We start from the raw sequence: 15,950 nt of genomic DNA, 5'->3' as shown, positions 1-15,950 counted from the left end.
CAGTTCATTATGGTATGTTTTGTGGCCCAGAATGTGGTCTGTCATGGTGAATGTTCTAAGTGAGCTTGAGAAGAATGTTCTTGCCCATTGTTGGATGACGTGGTCTGTGGACGTCCGTTCCATCCTGGTGATTGATCGTGGGGTTCAGCTCTGTCCTCATCCGTTTCCGCTGCTGTGTCCGTTTTTGAGAGAGGGTCGTGGAGTCTTCCCAGCGCAACGGCAAATAAGTCTGTTTCTCTTTGCAGTTCTGTTAGCTTTTGCCTCACATAGTTTGGCATTCTGTCGGTGGGCGTTCTGTTGTTGGATTTGTACGTGGTAAGAACCGGTCCGTCTTTTTGGAGGGTTCATCCCTGTGTACTTAGGTGGCGCCCGCTTACATCCCTGGTGACTTTCCTTGCTCTGACGTCTGCGCTCTCTGAAACGCAGTTACTCTGGTTTTTCCCTGGTTAGCTGGTGGCGGGTGCGTCTTCTCCGTGTGTCTGCATGTTCGGGATGGGCTCCTTGTACAGCGCATGGCTGGGGCTTGTGTTTTGATCCAGTCTGGCGCGCTCTGTCATTAGACGGTGGGTTTGGACGTTAGCCTTCGCCGTCGTTATCGGCAGACTGGATCAGTCTCCCGTGCTGTCACTGTCCCGTCTGTTGCCCTTGTCCTTTGTTCTTCTGTTTGTCTTTGACTTTTTTGGTGTTTTTTGTGGTTTTAATTGATCCTGTGGTAGGATTCCGGCTTTCTCCGTTCTCAGTGCGTCCGTTACACCAACGTTCCTGCTGCTCTGGGTGGCTCCCTGCGGTGGGCCGTGGGCGTGTGCAACGACCCGAGTCCACCTTCCGATAACGTGGTGCCGCTTCGCGAGTTGTGCGCGTGCATTGAGATGGCGACGTGCTCTCAGTCCCTCCCGGTCGCTGTGTCATTGCTGTCTTCTCTCTCCCCCAAGGACAAGCTGAAGACACGTGTGTGCAGAGGCACACACAGTCAGACACATCGCTCTGACTGGTCACTGTGCACCAGTTGTTGTTGTGAGGGGAAGAACCCGGAAAAGAAAACATTTTTATTTTACCTTCACTTTATGGCTTCTTCAGTCCGTTTCCTTCGTCTGTGTGGATTCGGGGTTCCGGCGCGCGCGCACGGTCTTTCGCTCGCGCTCTCTCAAAGACTGTCGAGCATTTCTCGTGAGGCAGGTCTGTTGGCACCAAGTCCGTTAATCTTGGTGTGTCGGGGACAGTCCTCGTTCGCTTGTGCAGGACGCTCTCGCAGAGCGCGGAGCCGGGTGCCGCTGGGGTTCTCCGCTGCCGCCGCAGCTCCTCGTCCTGTCCTGGCCGCCCCGGTGTCTGAGCAGGCGCCGGCCTGGATTCGCACCTTTGTCTCTCTGTAGGTAAGGTGTCGCTTCCCATGGCTCCTTTTGGGATTTTTTTCTTTACCTTTGGTGTTCTGTAATTTGAAAATGACAGGCCTTGGTATCCGTTCTTGGCATTTAGTCCGCGTCGTGTCCGCCGACCTGCATCGGGGTTTGGTGTCAGAGTTCAGTCTGGGGAACTTCTCGCCGTGGCGCGGTGTCCTTCTGGCCCTCTGTCTTCTCCTTCCAGCCCGTCCTGCTTCTGTTCCGCCTGGAACGTAATCGCCCCACGGCCCTGGGGTATTGTCCTCGGTTTTTTCCCAGTCTTGGTTCCCCTTGGTTTGGGGTTTTCCAGCTTTTCCTTGCTGTATCCTCTGGCTCTGGGGCTCTTAGCTGTGCCGGGCCTGCTCGCAAGCCTGTTGCAGCCATTCTGGGCAGCCTGCGTTTCTGTTAGTCGTTTGATCTCTCGTATTGCTTTCTGGTTCTTTCTTAGGCTTTCCGTCTCGCCGCTTTCATTGCCTGCCTGTCCCTGCATGCCGTCTGCGTTACTGTCACAGCCCTAAACGTGTTCATCACAGGCGCTTTAAGATCCCTGCCTGTCTGCTTCTGGTGCTTGCTCTGAACCTGCGGGCAGATTTTTGCCTTTTGCTGCGCCTCGTACACGTCCCCTTGCTCGCGGGCTGGAATTGCTGGCCAGGAGGAGGCGTGTGAGCGGGCTGGTGCGCGTCCTGGGAGGAGGGCTCGGCTCCCTCCTAGAACTCCCAGGGCCTCTTGCTTTCTCTCCTCCCTTCGTGGTGGGCCGCATGCCCAGATGGAGCTGGAGCCCACCGTCTCCCTTCCTCGGGTCCGTGCGCCTCTGGTACCACTGCAACCCGTGGAGGGCCCTGGGTCGCTGCTTGGCCCTGAGGGTACAGAATGCTCGGGCGCTTCTCAGAACGCTCCTGCCCCTGTGCCCTGCCGCTGCCGGAGGCACGAGCGGATTGTTTGGTGGCACTTCTGTGGGAGGGCGATGGAGCCCCTCGGGTAAGTCTCCCAGTACGGAGGCCCTGTGACCGGGTCCCCCTGGAGCATCCCACTCCGCATGTGGCCACACTGAGCCTCCTGCAGTGTGTCTGTCCAGTGCAGGTTTTCCTGACCGCGTCCGCCCGCTAGCTTCTGCTTCCAGAAGCCTCCTGTGCTCGCCTGTCGGCCTTTACTTCGGGGCCCGCAGTTCGACCTGTGCGTGAGTCAGGAAGAGTGGCCGGCTTTCAGTCTGTTCAGCTTCCCGCTTGCTGGGACCGAGGGGTGACTTCCAAGTCCTTTGATGCCAGACCAGAGCTCAGAGGTCCCTTCTTTGGGTTTTTTTATCCCGTGTATTTTTATGTTGGGTTTATTGAGATAAAATCACATTCAGTGAAATGACGGCCTTTTAGCTGGACGGTTAGAGAGGAGTTTCTGCTAATGCACAGACCTGTCTAACCACCGCCGTGCTCGGGACAGATGAGGTGTGCATCTGTCCGGAAAGTTCTCTCCTGCCCACTTGCCGTCAGCGCTTGTGCTCTTTGGCCCTAGGCGGCTACTCTCATCACCAGGGATGGATTTTTGCCTTTTTAAGAACCTCCTAGGGGCGCCTGAGTGGCCCAGTCAGTGAAGCGCCCGCCTTCGGGTCAGGTCATGATCTCGGGGTCCAGGGATGGAGCCCGGCGTCTGGCTCCCGGCTCAGCGGGGAGCCTGCTTCTCCCTCTGCCTCTGCCTGCTGCTCTGCCTGCTTGTGCTCTCTCATTCCGTGTGCCAAATACAGAAGCAGAATATTAATAAAATAAGATTCTCCTGAGCACGGAATCCCACAGTACGCGCTCTTCGGCTGCTGGCTCTTCGGCTGGGTGTGGTGTGTCTGAGACCTGTCCACGTGGCATGTCTCAGGGCACCGTCCTCCTCCGTTGCCGAGAAGTAGTCTGCTGTAGTGAACGCACCGCGCTCGATGCACTCCCTCATCGAGGCACATCTTGGCCGCTTCCGGTGTTCGACAGGAGTAAAGCTCCTCTCGATGTGTGTGTAGGTCTTTGTACGCACTTGTGTTTCCAGATCTGAGTGAGGATCTGGCATCCCATGGCCAGGTCATGTGCCAGCACGTCTCACGGTGTAAGGAACAGTCGCGGTGGTCGTGCCACCTTGCCCCTGCCGCCGTGCTGTGCGGACGAGCCAGCTCTCGGCCCGTGGCTTTAGGAGAACTTGAGCCTGTCGTTGGGTTTTGGCTGCTAGTGGCCTGGGTAGGGACCACACTGTGCTTTGGGCTTTCGCTCCCAACGACTGAGGGCGGAGGCAGGTGACCGTCTCTTGCTGTCCTTGTTGGCTGTTCGCGCGTCTTTTCTTTCCTGTTTTCGTCTCAGCCTCCTGTTCTGCCTTTGCCTATAATCGTACTGGGTTTATCTTACTCAAAACATGCAAGGGTTCTTTTACGTATTCTGGGTGCAAGTCATTGGTCAGGTGAGTGCAGAAATCGCCCCCCACTTTCCGTCTCCTGTCGTTTGATTCTGTGATGGTTTATTTTGAAGAGCTGAGGTTTTCGGTTTTAACCGAGTCCAGTTTCTGTAAGGCCCTGTTTGCGCTCAGGTGTCTTTACTCCAAGGTCATGGAGACGGTCTCCTGTTTGGTTCTCCACGGTTGTAGGAGCTAGTAGACTCGGTCTGGGTTACCTGTGGTCAAGTTCGGCGGTTCTCGGTCAGTGCTCGGGAACAGAACTCGGTGTAAAAAGTGGTCTCTTTCTTCCCATTCCAGATCATCGGGAGGCCCTTCCGGCCGGAGCGGACATCGGATGGTGGTCTGGAAGAGGCAGCTAGTCCTCTTTGGTGGCTTCCATGAGAGTACAAGGTTGGTACCCGCCGGAGAGATCTGTCTTTCCTGGGACGGTAAGGAGCGGAATTTTTGTGGGAAGAACCACTTGGAACACGCACGGGAGGTGCCGCCCGTCCCGAACACCGGAGCCGGCTCCGTGGATACGCGGCGAAGCGGCAGCCCCCGCGCTCTGCCCCCAGTGTCTCGAAGTCCGCAGTGCTGAGCGGCGGCTCTGCATCCTTGGTTTGCACTGAGACCTGGACGTGATATGGCCGATCCTGGTAACTCGAGATTTTCCGCCTTTACCCTGGTACAGACTCGCCCGGAGGACTTGTGGAAAGTCTGGTTGCCGGCTCCCGCCCTCTGCTTTCTGACTTGCTAGGGATGGGGTCTGAGAATCTGCCTTTCAGCAAATGTGGGTGCTGCTGGTGCTGCTGGCTGGGGGACCCCACTCTGAGAGCCTCTGGGCTAAAATTGAACTTGTCTGTGTTGGGGACCGTGGCGAGAGCAGTGCTGTCTGAAGAGGGGCCTCCTGCGTGCCTGTGTGTGGCCGTGTTGGTACGAGCCGCCGTGATTGTGTGTTCCATGTGTGCTCATGTCCGGCCAGGCGCACTGGCTCTCCAGTTGCTGGGAGCCTGTCGTCCACACCGTCGCCTCTCACAGGTCCCGAGTTGAGTCCAGAGAAACAGGACATGACAGGTCCCTATTCTGTCACCACCGTCGTGCCGTGCTGGTCTGTGTAACACGGCGAGGCTGTCTTGCCTGGTGAAGGCCCCTGTGTGTGCTTTGCCTCTGACCAGGTCCCACATGGGGGAGGGCGGTCAGGGGTCTCTCCTGGTGGCCATGGTCCACACTTCCCTCTCCTGACCCCGTGACAGGCAGCAGAGTCGTTCGTTGATGACCCGTCCCGGCCCCTCCCATTTCTCTCACTCGCTCTTTCCGGACAGCGTCCGGCTACTGACCCGTTCACTGGACGTTGGTGTGGAGCTGGGGGTCTGCGCTAGGGTCTCGTGCTGTCGCTTCCCCGGTGCCCGCTCTCCGTTGAGGGGTGGGGGTGGGGCTCGGTTAAAGCTGCAGTTTGTCTTGGTGAGTGAACGTGTCTTATTACTTGAGGAAAGGGGACATAAATTCTTAAAAGCTTTGGGGGGGATTTTAAAAACATAATTCAAGCTCAACAGGAGCGATTTTGTGTCCTTCAGGGTGTAACGTGGGTGTAATCATGCTTCAAGATTGAGTCTCAGAGCCCACGCTGTGTTGGAGCAGCTCGAGACCCCATGTCCGAGGTGGGGAAGCCGGGCCCCCCGCTCCCTAGTGGGGTGTGGCCTCCACTGAAGAGTGCCCCCCCCCACCCCCGCCGGTGTGCAGGGCGTATTGCTGTGTTGGATGAGAGAGCCTGGGCTGTTGGTAAAAGTTTATACCTAAGGGGTTGTCATTTATGATTTATTGTTGATATTTTCTTTTTTGAACAAGGAATTATTTGTCACACACACGGGGTCTGTGAGTGTGTTGCTACGTTAGTTCACCTCTCGAGTGCGAGACGGTGGGACCAGCACAGGCCCTTGGACTGGGAGCTCACAGGTTAGACAGTGGATCAAGGTCTGTAATGGTTGTAAAGTGCAACATTTTCCAAATCAGAACTGTTTTCAAAACTATTACAGTCTGTTACCTTGCTTAAAATTGTTTATGAAGTACTTACATTACACACACAGGAAAAGGCAAAGATACCAGAAAAGCTACCTGTGCAGTCACCTTCCATATGAAACAAGTTAGTTTGGCTTTTAAAAACTGAAGAACAGTTGATATTTATGTGTAGAATAGAATTAAAAAATATATATTTATTTGAGAGAGAGAACGAAAGCACGAGCAGGGAGAGAAGCAGGCTCCCCGCTGAGCAAGGAGCCTGATGCGGGACCCGATCCCAAGACATTGGGATTGTGACCTGAGCAGAAGGCAGACGCCCAACCCGCTGAGCCCCCAGGTGCCCCCAGGATAGTTTCTTACTGAACACCTGCAGTGCGAAATCTGCGGAAACAGTGGAATCTAGTGATGCCCTCCCAGAACTCTGAGCCTCCGTGTTCCCCCATGCACGAAAAGCCGTCCCACAGAGGGTGTGTTTCCGTGGGTGCCCGTCAGGAGAGGACCGGCCAGGTGGCGGCCTGTGCCCCGTGCTGTGTGTGGCAGAGGACACCGGTCTCTCGCCGGCACGCCTCTCCCGGCTGCCCTTCCACACGCTGGCTGCGGACCGCTGCAGTCGGAGAGACACAGTTGCTCACACTGGGGGATGGCTTCCCACTGAGGGCCTGGCTGTCCTGAGCACCTGGAGAGCAACTCCTGGCATCTTCTCGTGTCTTTCTGACCCAGGGTCTCGGCTTTGCCCGTGGCTGTCCGTGAAATGACGCCAGAATGCCGCATCCTTGAGCCGCTGCTTTCCCCTGCACAAGCTCCTGCTCACGGTCCTGTCTGCGCTCAAGTCCTTTGCCACTAAAGTCCCAGGAGCGCTAGGCAGGGCACAGCGGCAGGGACCCCTTACTGCTCCCCAGCTGCTGGGCTCCGGGCACGGGCCTGTAGGCACGCCGGTTTCAGGAGTGCTCAGCCCGACTCGGGGTCTCCACCCGGCTCTAGCCCAGCTCGGAGTGTCTCCTTCCTGAGTTTGCACTTGGCTCGTAAGTCCTGAACTTAGAAGTACACGCATGGTAACCTAATGTAATGACTTGCAATATTGAGGTTTTTTAAACTTTGTAAGGAAATTTGGTATAACTTTCAGGCTAAAAAGGCTTTCAGCTCTAGGCAAATTACCGTGTTTCCCTAGGCTAGCATTATCTCTAGTTCCCAGATGCAAACTCACACATGCCCAGGGTCCCTTTGTGTGGATTTAATGAAACCGGTAACTTACTACAAATGGCAGAAAATCTGCCTTTAGTCTGAATCAGAGTCACTTTCTAATGTCCCCACCTCCTCGTTTGTGTCTTTGTGTCGCCACCAGAGATTACATCTACTACAACGACGTGCACGCCTTTAACCTGGACACGTTCACGTGGAGCAAACTGTCCCCATCGGGGGCTGGGCCCACACCCCGATCGGGCTGCCAGATGTCCGTCACCCCGCAGGGCAGCATTGTCATCTACGGGGGCTACTCGAAACAGGTAAGGGTGCCGCGGGCAGGAACCAGGAGCTCCTCTCTGGCCTTGTTCACTGGCACCAGGAATGGAAACTTCCAGATAGGATTGTGAATCGGTTTATTAGAATCACTTTCTGTTGAAGTGGAAGTGGATGCAGTGTTCCCCTGTTCCCCTGGGAATGTACGGAGACTCCTTCAGCCGTATGAAGCCACACGGTGTTGTGATGCACATGGCCGGCTTGCCACAGTGTGCGGGATTCCCTTTGCGGGGTGTGGGGGCTCTTCATGCTGAGCCCCAGACACCAGCTACCGTGGTCCGGCAACTGTGGCGGTAGAGCCGCCAGTGCGGGCAGTGCAGGTGGGCTGGCGTGAGCGCCCCTGCGTTCCCCTCGGGGACGTGCCCCCCACCCGGCATCTGTGCCTGCCCGCGGCCCCGCCCCGCTGGCACGTGCCTCGGAGCCCCAGAGGGCCGAGCCGGTGTCTCAGTGCAGGCTTTTTCTTAGTCTTTAGAGTTTGAAAATGTCTCCAGTGCAAAGTGACTTAAAAGAATTAGTGAGCGCTTGACGCCCGCCCCCCAGACCCTTCTGTAGTTAGCGCTCTGCTGTCCTCGCGTCCTGGAGCCGTTCGCAGCGTCCGCCGTCATCTTTCTGGGCCTGTTTCGGGGAAAAGTGCAGCATCGGGCCCTTCCTCCGAATGCCGGAGCGTGCGTAGCAGCGCATGGAGGTCAGCGTTCAAGTTTGTGTAACTTATTTATTTTATATTCTCTCTGCATCTGTCGGGGCTCGCACTCGTGACCCCGAGATCGAGAGGCGCATGTCCCTCTGGCTGAGCCCGTCAGGCACCACTCCAAGTCCCATTTTGAATGTGTGGTTTCTCTGCCGTGATGCACACGTTTTAAGTGTGTACCTGCTGGTCACAGAGGCGAGCGGGTGGGGGCTGGGGAGTGCTCTTCTGCCGTGCCCTCCCCTACCCAGAGGCAGGTGCTGCTTTGTCCCCCCTTGTCCTCGACGTGTCTGGTCTGGGACTTCTGGCAGATGTGCTCGGTGGAGGAAGACATCCTTCCTTCAATGTGCTTTTGAGGCCCGACCCTGTCGCACGTGGAGTTCCTCGCTGCTTCGTGCCAAGCAGGTTCCACCACGGCAGTTTCCCGGCTCTCTGTTGGTGGCCACCGGGCTGTTTCCAGCTTTTGCCCATTAGGAACAGTGCTGCTCTGAGCGTTCCTGTGCAGGTCACGTGTGGCTCTGCCGTCTGGTTTCTTGGGAAAATACCCAGGAGTGGGACTGCTGGGGTCACAGGGTGGAGTGGGTCGCAGCCTTTTCTGCACCGGTCACCCATATCCTTGGCCACGCGTGACGCTGCCAGTCTTTTTTGTTCTTGGCCCTTCTGGTGGATGTGTGGTGTCTCACTGTGGTTTTAAATTTCATTTCCCACACGATGGAATGGGCCCTCTGACTTGGGGGCCGAGCAGGTCACCTGCGGGTGCTCGGGATGACGTCGGCAAGGAGTCTGTCCCGCAGTGGGGTGGCGTCCCCTTCTGCCTGCTTCGTCCCGGCTCTGCCACTCAGGAAGTGGTCAGCCTTTGTTCTGAAACGAGGGCCTAGGTTGGTTTTCCGGCCTCAGCCAGGTGTTTGCCGGGAGGCCCAGGAAAAGGTGGTTTCTGCCGGGCGCTTGCGCCTACATTGTGTGCTTCGCTGCCGCCGAGTGGGGCGCAGAAGGGAGTCTCGTGATGCTCATGAGCCTCGGAAGGGCCATGCTGCCTGCTCCCGGCAGGGCTTCGCAGCAGCTGCTCTCTCCAGCTGGCGGCGCCGGCAGCGCTGCGGACCCGCCGCGGCCCTTCCCTCAGAGGTCACTTGCGCCGGGCCTCTGGTGTCGGCATCCCCGGGGAAAACCTTTCTGTTTGGCTCCGTGGCGTTGATCACAGCCGGGGAAGACCGTTCTGGCTCCTGTGGAATACGAGAGTCATTCCGGGTGGGCGGCGGCTGCCTGAGCCCCGACTGGAGCACGTGCCCGGGTCCCGGGAGCCTGCACTGGCGGAGTGCTCCTTCCTGTCCCGAGTCCCCACCCAGGGCAGGCGCTGTCGCGCACCATGGTGGTGCGTGAGCGGACAGCCGCCCGCCGGACACAGCGTCCGGCGCAGATGCCCTGGAAGCAGTTTGGGGCGGCCGGCGGAGCAGGGTCTGGACTTGCGCGGTGGGAGAGACGGCGTCGGAGTGGTGTCCTGCCCCTCAGGCGGCCACCTGGGCACCGCAGCCGTCCCCGGACGGCCATCGAGAGCTCTCTGCTGTTGCGCATCCGGGGGAGCCGGGATGCGATGGCGCGGACTTTGTAAAGGACCTCCCAGCGCCTAGATGCTGAGGCGGCCGGCTGGCAACACTGGCTGCTTAGAGGGGGGCACGGCCTTCTGCCCCGTGTCAGCCTGGTGAGCCAGGCGTTCGTGCCTGCTTTTGGAGTCGCTCTTCCTGCCATTGGGGAGGATAGCTCTGGCACACGGGGTCGTTTCTGTGGGTGGTTCCGTGCTGGTTCTCCGCCGTCGGGGCGGGAACAATGAGGCTGTGGGCCTCCCTGCCCCGCCGTGCCCCTCTTCTTCCTGGGAGCTGCGGGAGCACCTTCTCCCAAGGGCATGTGGGGTCTTCCTTTGTCTCCGAAGGCCCCGGTCAGGGAGTGCTGAGGAGACTGTGGCCCTGGGAACACGGGTTCCTTGAAGGTGCTTCTCCCACGTGGTCCTTTCCACATGGTTTGACTCTCAACCTGGTTGCAGGCACTGTGGACCCTCTCCCCGCCCTCTGGGGACAAGCTGTTCTACGGGAGGAATTGGGGAGCTGGTGGGGCGGGCAGCCCCGGTGCCGGTGCATTCTGATCCGAAGGTGTATGATGCATCCGCCTCCAGCCAGAGCCCTGGCCTGCGTGCCAGCCTGCCCCAGAGTCGTGGCCCTGGGCTCGTGGCATCACCCTTCTCAGGGAGGGATCTGGCTGGTGGGCCTGGGGAGGAGGTGTTTAATCGGTGCGGCATGGAGCAGGTTCTGACCACTGCCGGCAGCCGAACGGCACACAGGTCAGCAGGTGCGGCAGTGCAGGGGCTGTGGCCCAGCTCTGGCGTGTGTCTCTACCCCAGGTGGAGTAGTCCCTGAGCTCCTTCCGGGTCCCCCCGGCGGGCGGGGCCTCTGCGTGTGAATTCCGCTCCTGCAGGTGTTGGGCCTTTTGGTGTGAAACGATAGCCCCTCCCGCCACGCAGCCCGGCTTGAGAGAAGGAACGTCGTGTCTGAGTAGCTGGTGTGCAGACGTTGCCTCACTTGAATTCTGCACATGTGTCTGGAAGGAGCACCAGATAGGCCCCCCCAGTTCCCCTTTCCGGAGACGCGGGCCGGTTCCTATGCACGGCTGATCCGACCCCCTGGGTTTAGGCTGGTCAGGTCACATGTCTCATCTGTGGACAGTTGGATCGTGGCTTTGTTTTCCAGAAGGAAACCAGCTTCTCCCTGCTGTAGTACATGCACACCCGTGTTTGAGAGAAGACGTTCGTGTGTCTCCTGATCTTGTCTTGCATTTGGTGAAGAAGTTGGAGAAGTTGGGGGGGGGGTGTGGAGCAGCAGCAGCACTCCCGGTACCCAGATCTTGGTTTCTGACCATCTCAGTGAGAGAACCCGGGGCTCCTTGGGGAAATGGCTGATCGTAGGCCTGGGTCAAAAAATGTAGGGATGAGGCTGGAGGGTCTTGTGCTGTCCCTGCCCACGGAAGGGCTCGCCGGAAACCTGCATAAGGGGGCACGTCAGATGGACACAGGAGCCCCTGAAAGGATTTCCAGTGGCCAAAGCTGGAACAGTTGAAGCAACAAAAATAAGGAAAGCAGCTTTGATTACAGCTCAGAGTGTGACGTAAAAATCCGTGAGTCTGTTTGATTACAAGCCGACGACTGAGTGAATAAACGAGTCGGCTGAGGGGCAGCGCCTCGGGAGCTGTGCAGCAGGGATGTGTGGGGAGACGGGAGAGCAGCACAGGCGCGCTGCCGCCTCTCCACTCCGGAGGGCCGCTGGAGACGGGGGTTCCTGGGGCCGTGTGGCCGACGGGGCTGAGAAACCTTGGTTCCGTTGTTGGAGATGCTCAGGAAAGTTGTGAAATGGTCGTGACTGGCTGGCTGGACGGTGTGTGTGATTTTGCGGGGAAGCCTGAGCACGTGGATTGAAAGATGGTGGTGTGGGGGACACGCGGGAACTGTGATGGAACTTTCCAGTGGCCTTGGAGGAAGGGCCCCTCCACCTACACTACAACAGGGTCGCTGCAGAGCCACAGATGCTCCCGCAAGAGCGCGCTGGAGTGTCCCTGCCGTGACGGTGCTGGTTAAGACCAGTGAGTTTGTAGCAGAGTCCGTTCTTGGGCAGTAAATCATACAGCGTTTTTTTATCATAATCTGCTCAATGAGGTCAGAATTGAACTGGTTGTGGGTCCGATATTTTGGGGGGCTGGTCCAAAGGAAGGCTCTGGAGGTATCCCCGCCGCACCCTGACAGGAAGCCAGACCGTGAGCTTGAGGGGTCTGTGCGGGGCACCGGAGGTAGCACCCGGCCGGTTCTCACACGGCTCCCTGTTTCTCTTGCAGAGAGTCAAGAAGGATGTGGACCGAGGCACCCAGCATTCAGATATGTTCCTCTTGCAGCCCGAGGATGGAAGAGAAGGTACAGGCGCTGGGCTGTGGGCGTGGGCCATGGGCGTGGGCCCCGGGCTCCTCCCGGAAGCAGGGCAGAGATCCGAGAGCCCACCTGCCCCGGGGAGGGGGCACTGGGGGCCTGGGGGTGGCAGCGAGCCCCGCACACTGTGCCGAGTCACGGGCGAGTCCTTGCCTGAGCAGGCCGGGGGCTCCGTGAATAACCCCAGGTGTCTGCGTGGTGGGGACCACCCCGGTGTGTCTCCCCTCGGATGTTGGGGATGGCCAGCGCGAGCCAGCGCGAGCAGCATGGACCCAGGAGCTCCCCTCAGAGCCGGGGGAAGCCATCTCCTGTCTGCCGGTTCCTGGCTTGTCCTCACTCAAGAGTAGGGGTGCCAGGATGTGGGATCTGGGCATGGTTCTCGTGGGCCACTGGCCCCCACATTTGCTCTCTAAAGCTCAGAAAGTCCGGTAGTGGCCTGTCTGTGAATCTTGGGGTGAGCCGGCTGCGCCGGACCCCGGTGGTGCGGCTGGTCCTGGGTCTGCCCCGGGGCCGGCAGGGCACAGGGCCTCTCCTGCCCTCCCGCCCCGTGGAGCTGGGCGCTTCGCAGGCAGCCAGCTCCGCTGCCCTGCAGTGGCCAAGGAGGACATCTGCCTTTTCCCCTGGGCACCAAGGTTTGGAGCCGAGGAGAAACCTGCCTGGTGTGCACATCTGGGAGCCAGAGCTAGAACCGGACTATGTTTGAGGCGCCAGCCCCTGAGCCCATGGGCTCAGCCTGTGCACCCGGGTGGCAGGCCCTGGACCGCCAGCGTGGGGTGCCACGTTCACTGGGCACGTGCTGAGAGTGAGCGTGTTGCCTGCGGGGGAGCCTGTGGTTCTGAGGCTCCTGTGTGGAGCAGCTACCTCGGGTCCGCGGTCCCGCCAGGCAGGGCATGGCGCTGCGCGAGGCTCTCCGTCACCACGGCCTGCCTGTCTCGCTCCAGCCTGGCCTCAGAGCCCCCACTGGGGCGTGCTTGGCTGGGGGGCCTCGGAGAGCACGTGGGAATACTGCTCAGTGCGCGCAGGAGCAGGTGAAACCCTGGGGCGTGATGAACTGTGTTGTCTCCGCGGAGGGCTCCGCACGAGTGAACTGAGGTCGGGCGATCCCGGCTGCGCCTGCGGCAGCTCCCCCAACCCCACGTTCCCTCTCTTCCGACAGGCAAGTGGACATGGACCCGGATTAATCCTGTGGGGGCCAAGCCCACTCCGAGGTCTGGCTTCTCGGTGGCCGTGACCCCAAACCATCAGACGCTGCTCTTCGGGGGTGTCTGTGACGAGGAGGAGGAGGAGAGCCTGGAGGGGGACTTTCTCAATGACCTGCACTTCTACGACGCCGCCAAGAACCGCTGGTTTGCAGGGCAGCTGAAGGTAGAGCTGGGCCTGGGGCGCGCACCCCGTGCAGGGCCACACCTGTTTTCCCTCCGTCGTGTCGGCCGGTTCTTCTGGCGAGGCTTCGGGTTGCCAAGGCCTCTCGGGTCCCGTGGTGTGTGGGTCCCCGTGGGTGCTCCATCCATCCACGCCACAGTGGGGCCCTGGGTGGCCGTGCCCGCAGTGGGGTCCCCCTGGGGCTTCAGGTCTAGATGAGTGGATGGGGTCGGCGGCCCACTCCAGCAGGGACTCACTGTGGTTGCAGAGCCTCTGCAGCAGACCCCGTAGACGTGTGGTCAGTGTCTGGACGCCTGGGCCTCTCTGCCTTTCTCTCAGGGGGCCACACCCGGTCGGGGGCTGCGGGCCCCCAGGCTGAACCGCAGCAGGGGCTTCTCTGGTGTGGCCTAGTCCCCCCTTGGGACTTGAGGACGCTGCCTGCTCCCTGCTGTCTGTGGGTAAAACACATGGTCTTGCTTTTTATCAACAGGGACCTAAGTCAGAGAAGAGGAAACGTAGGCGGGGCAAAACCACAGAGCCCGAAAGTGCTGACGGGCAGGAGTGTGGGGGGGCTGGAGCCCAGGGGCCCGTGGAGGTGGTCAGAGAGGTGGTCACAGAGGATGGGACTGTGGTCACCATCAGACAGACGTTGGCTGCCCCGGGCTCGGCTGGACGGCCGCCGTCTGACGAGGAGGACAGCCCCGACAACGCCGGTGGCCCCGTGGTGGGGCCGAGCCCCCGCTCGAACGCCATGCTGGCCATAAAGCATGGGCGGCTCTACCTCTACGGGGGCATGTTTGAGGCAGGTGACCGCCAGGTCACGCTTGGCGACCTGTATTGCCTGGACCTGCACAAGATGCAGGAGTGGACGGCTTTGGTGGAGATGGATCCAGGTGAGCCAGGGCGGAGGGACGCACCTCCTCATGGTGGGCTGGGGACCCTGTCACAGCGCCTTTGCCACTTCTGCCTGCAAGCAGCCCTCCCCCATCTGTCCTGTGTCACTGAGCCCACCTGCGTCTCCCTTCGTTGGGCCCTAGTCACCCTGTCCTGGGGGTGGAAGCGGGTGGGCCGCCGGCTCTAGCACTGTGAGGAGCCTCACATCTGTCCTGGCGCTGCTCCGAGAGGCGATGTAGGAGCACAGACCTCCCGGAGCCCCTGGTCCGAGGATAGCGGCCTCCCAGCTGTGACATGGGGGAGCCTCCAGGCTGCCCCTGCTCTGGTCCGCACTGCTCTGTCCCTCACCTCCACGTCCTACACAGGCAGCTGCTGGACGCAAGCCGCTGCTCCTTTCTTTAAGGCTGGAGACTAGGAATAAAGTTAAAATTCACACTTTTGGGGAAAGTTACTCGATGGCTCTGAGACTCCTCCGTCTTCCCGCAAGACCAGGCTAGAGCCGGGGAGCGGGAGAGAAGTCGACGCGGTCTCATGTCTTTGCCAGTCCGTCTCCTTCACCCACCTCCGCTCGGACGCCGAAAGACAACGCGTTTCCTCCGAGCATGTGGCGGTGCCGGGGCTCAGCTGCGTCCACACCGAGTCCCCTGAGCAGGCGGCCCCACCGCGCTGACGCTCGGAACGTGTGCTCTTGCTTTCCAGGAGCTCAGGAGTGGCTGGAGGACACAGACTCCGAAGAGGACAGCAGTGAGGGCGAGAGTGCCGAGGGCGGGGACGAGGACAGCGGCGCAGAGGCTGGGGGTGAGTGTGGCGGGCGGGCGGCGAGGGGTGCCGGAGGCCCGTGGCCGCACCGCTCCAGAGCCAAGTGCCCTACGCCGGACCCAGACCTCAGAGGTCGCTTGGCTCCCACAGTCCTGATTTTTACTGGCAACGAGAGACTTTGGTGCTTTACTGCGGCTGCAGTGAAGTTTGGTTTTGCTTCCTAGGCGCGCTCTCGGGGGACGCCTAAGTCTGTGAAAGGACGTGTCCGCGAGGAGTGCGGCGCGCTGGCGTCTCGGACGGGGCGGAGAGGGCCCTCGCTGCGGACGGCTGTGCCCGGGGCGCTCTCGTGGTCACCGCCGCGCGGGGAGCGGGGGCCTCTGGAGCTGCCTGACCCGGGCCTCCATCCTGGGCTCGATGTGCTTCCCTCCTGCCCCCTCCTGCCCGCTCCCGACCCCTCCTTCCCCCTCCTGTCCCCTCCTGTCCCACGGAGCTGCTCCCATACGCATGGTGCTGCCCACCGAGCAGCTTGCGCATGGCCTGCCCGGGCCTCAGCAGTAGCGGGCGCAGCTCCGCCTGGACGACGCTGGGCCCCACGTCGAGAGGAGAGCCGCCCACGCCGTGGCAAACGCTTTGTGTGACGACTCCCACGACGACCCCTGGAGTTAACCTGAGCGAGATGCGGTTCCTTCCCCTCAGTGTCACTGAGACTGGGTGTGATTGCCAGCACACCAGCCTTGGGGCGAAGCCGCGACAGAGGTGATGATCTGTGCAGCCTCCGGGGGTGCCGGCGGGGTCCCCGCGCTGCAGGCAGCACCTAGAAGACGAGGTAGAAGGTGGGGTGCGGGGTGGGTGGTTTCCCTGCGGTGAGACGAGGGGCCGTGTCGTCGGCCTGCGGGCCCCGCTGTGATTTCTGGAAGTCGTCGGTGGCAGCCCCCCAGCCACCTTCACGCTGTGTCTCGCCGGGCTTCGAAATAAAGTTGTGTTGGCCGGG

The 15,950-nt window shown here is 60.2% G+C and overlaps 1 protein-coding gene across 6 annotated transcripts in view; it reads left to right on the top strand.

Moving 5' to 3' along the window:
- The window catches only part of KLHDC4 (kelch domain containing 4), a 43,287-nt gene extending 27,337 nt beyond the window's left edge, over nt 1-15,950 (top strand). For all 6 annotated transcript variants that reach the window (XM_045076405.1, XM_045076406.1, XM_045076407.1 and 3 more), the window contains 7 exons: nt 4,089-4,181; nt 7,129-7,288; nt 11,857-11,932; nt 13,101-13,309; nt 13,797-14,199; nt 14,900-14,998; nt 15,184-15,950. In XM_045076405.1, the coding sequence (XP_044932340.1) occupies nt 4,089-4,181; nt 7,129-7,288; nt 11,857-11,932; nt 13,101-13,309; nt 13,797-14,199; nt 14,900-14,998; nt 15,184-15,206 (1,063 nt within the window). In that variant the 3' untranslated portion in view covers nt 15,207-15,950. The remainder of the gene's footprint in view (nt 1-4,088; nt 4,182-7,128; nt 7,289-11,856; nt 11,933-13,100; nt 13,310-13,796; nt 14,200-14,899; nt 14,999-15,183) is intronic.

The sequence above is a fragment of the Mustela putorius genome, unplaced genomic scaffold, assembly GCF_011764305.1.
Source record: "Mustela putorius furo isolate JIRA1106 unplaced genomic scaffold, ASM1176430v1.1 tig00000174_pilon_pilon_pilon, whole genome shotgun sequence".
NCBI lineage: Eukaryota > Metazoa > Chordata > Mammalia > Carnivora > Mustelidae > Mustela > Mustela putorius.
The sequence above is the reverse complement of the archived record's forward strand: the minus strand, read 5'-3'. Positions and strand labels throughout refer to the sequence as shown.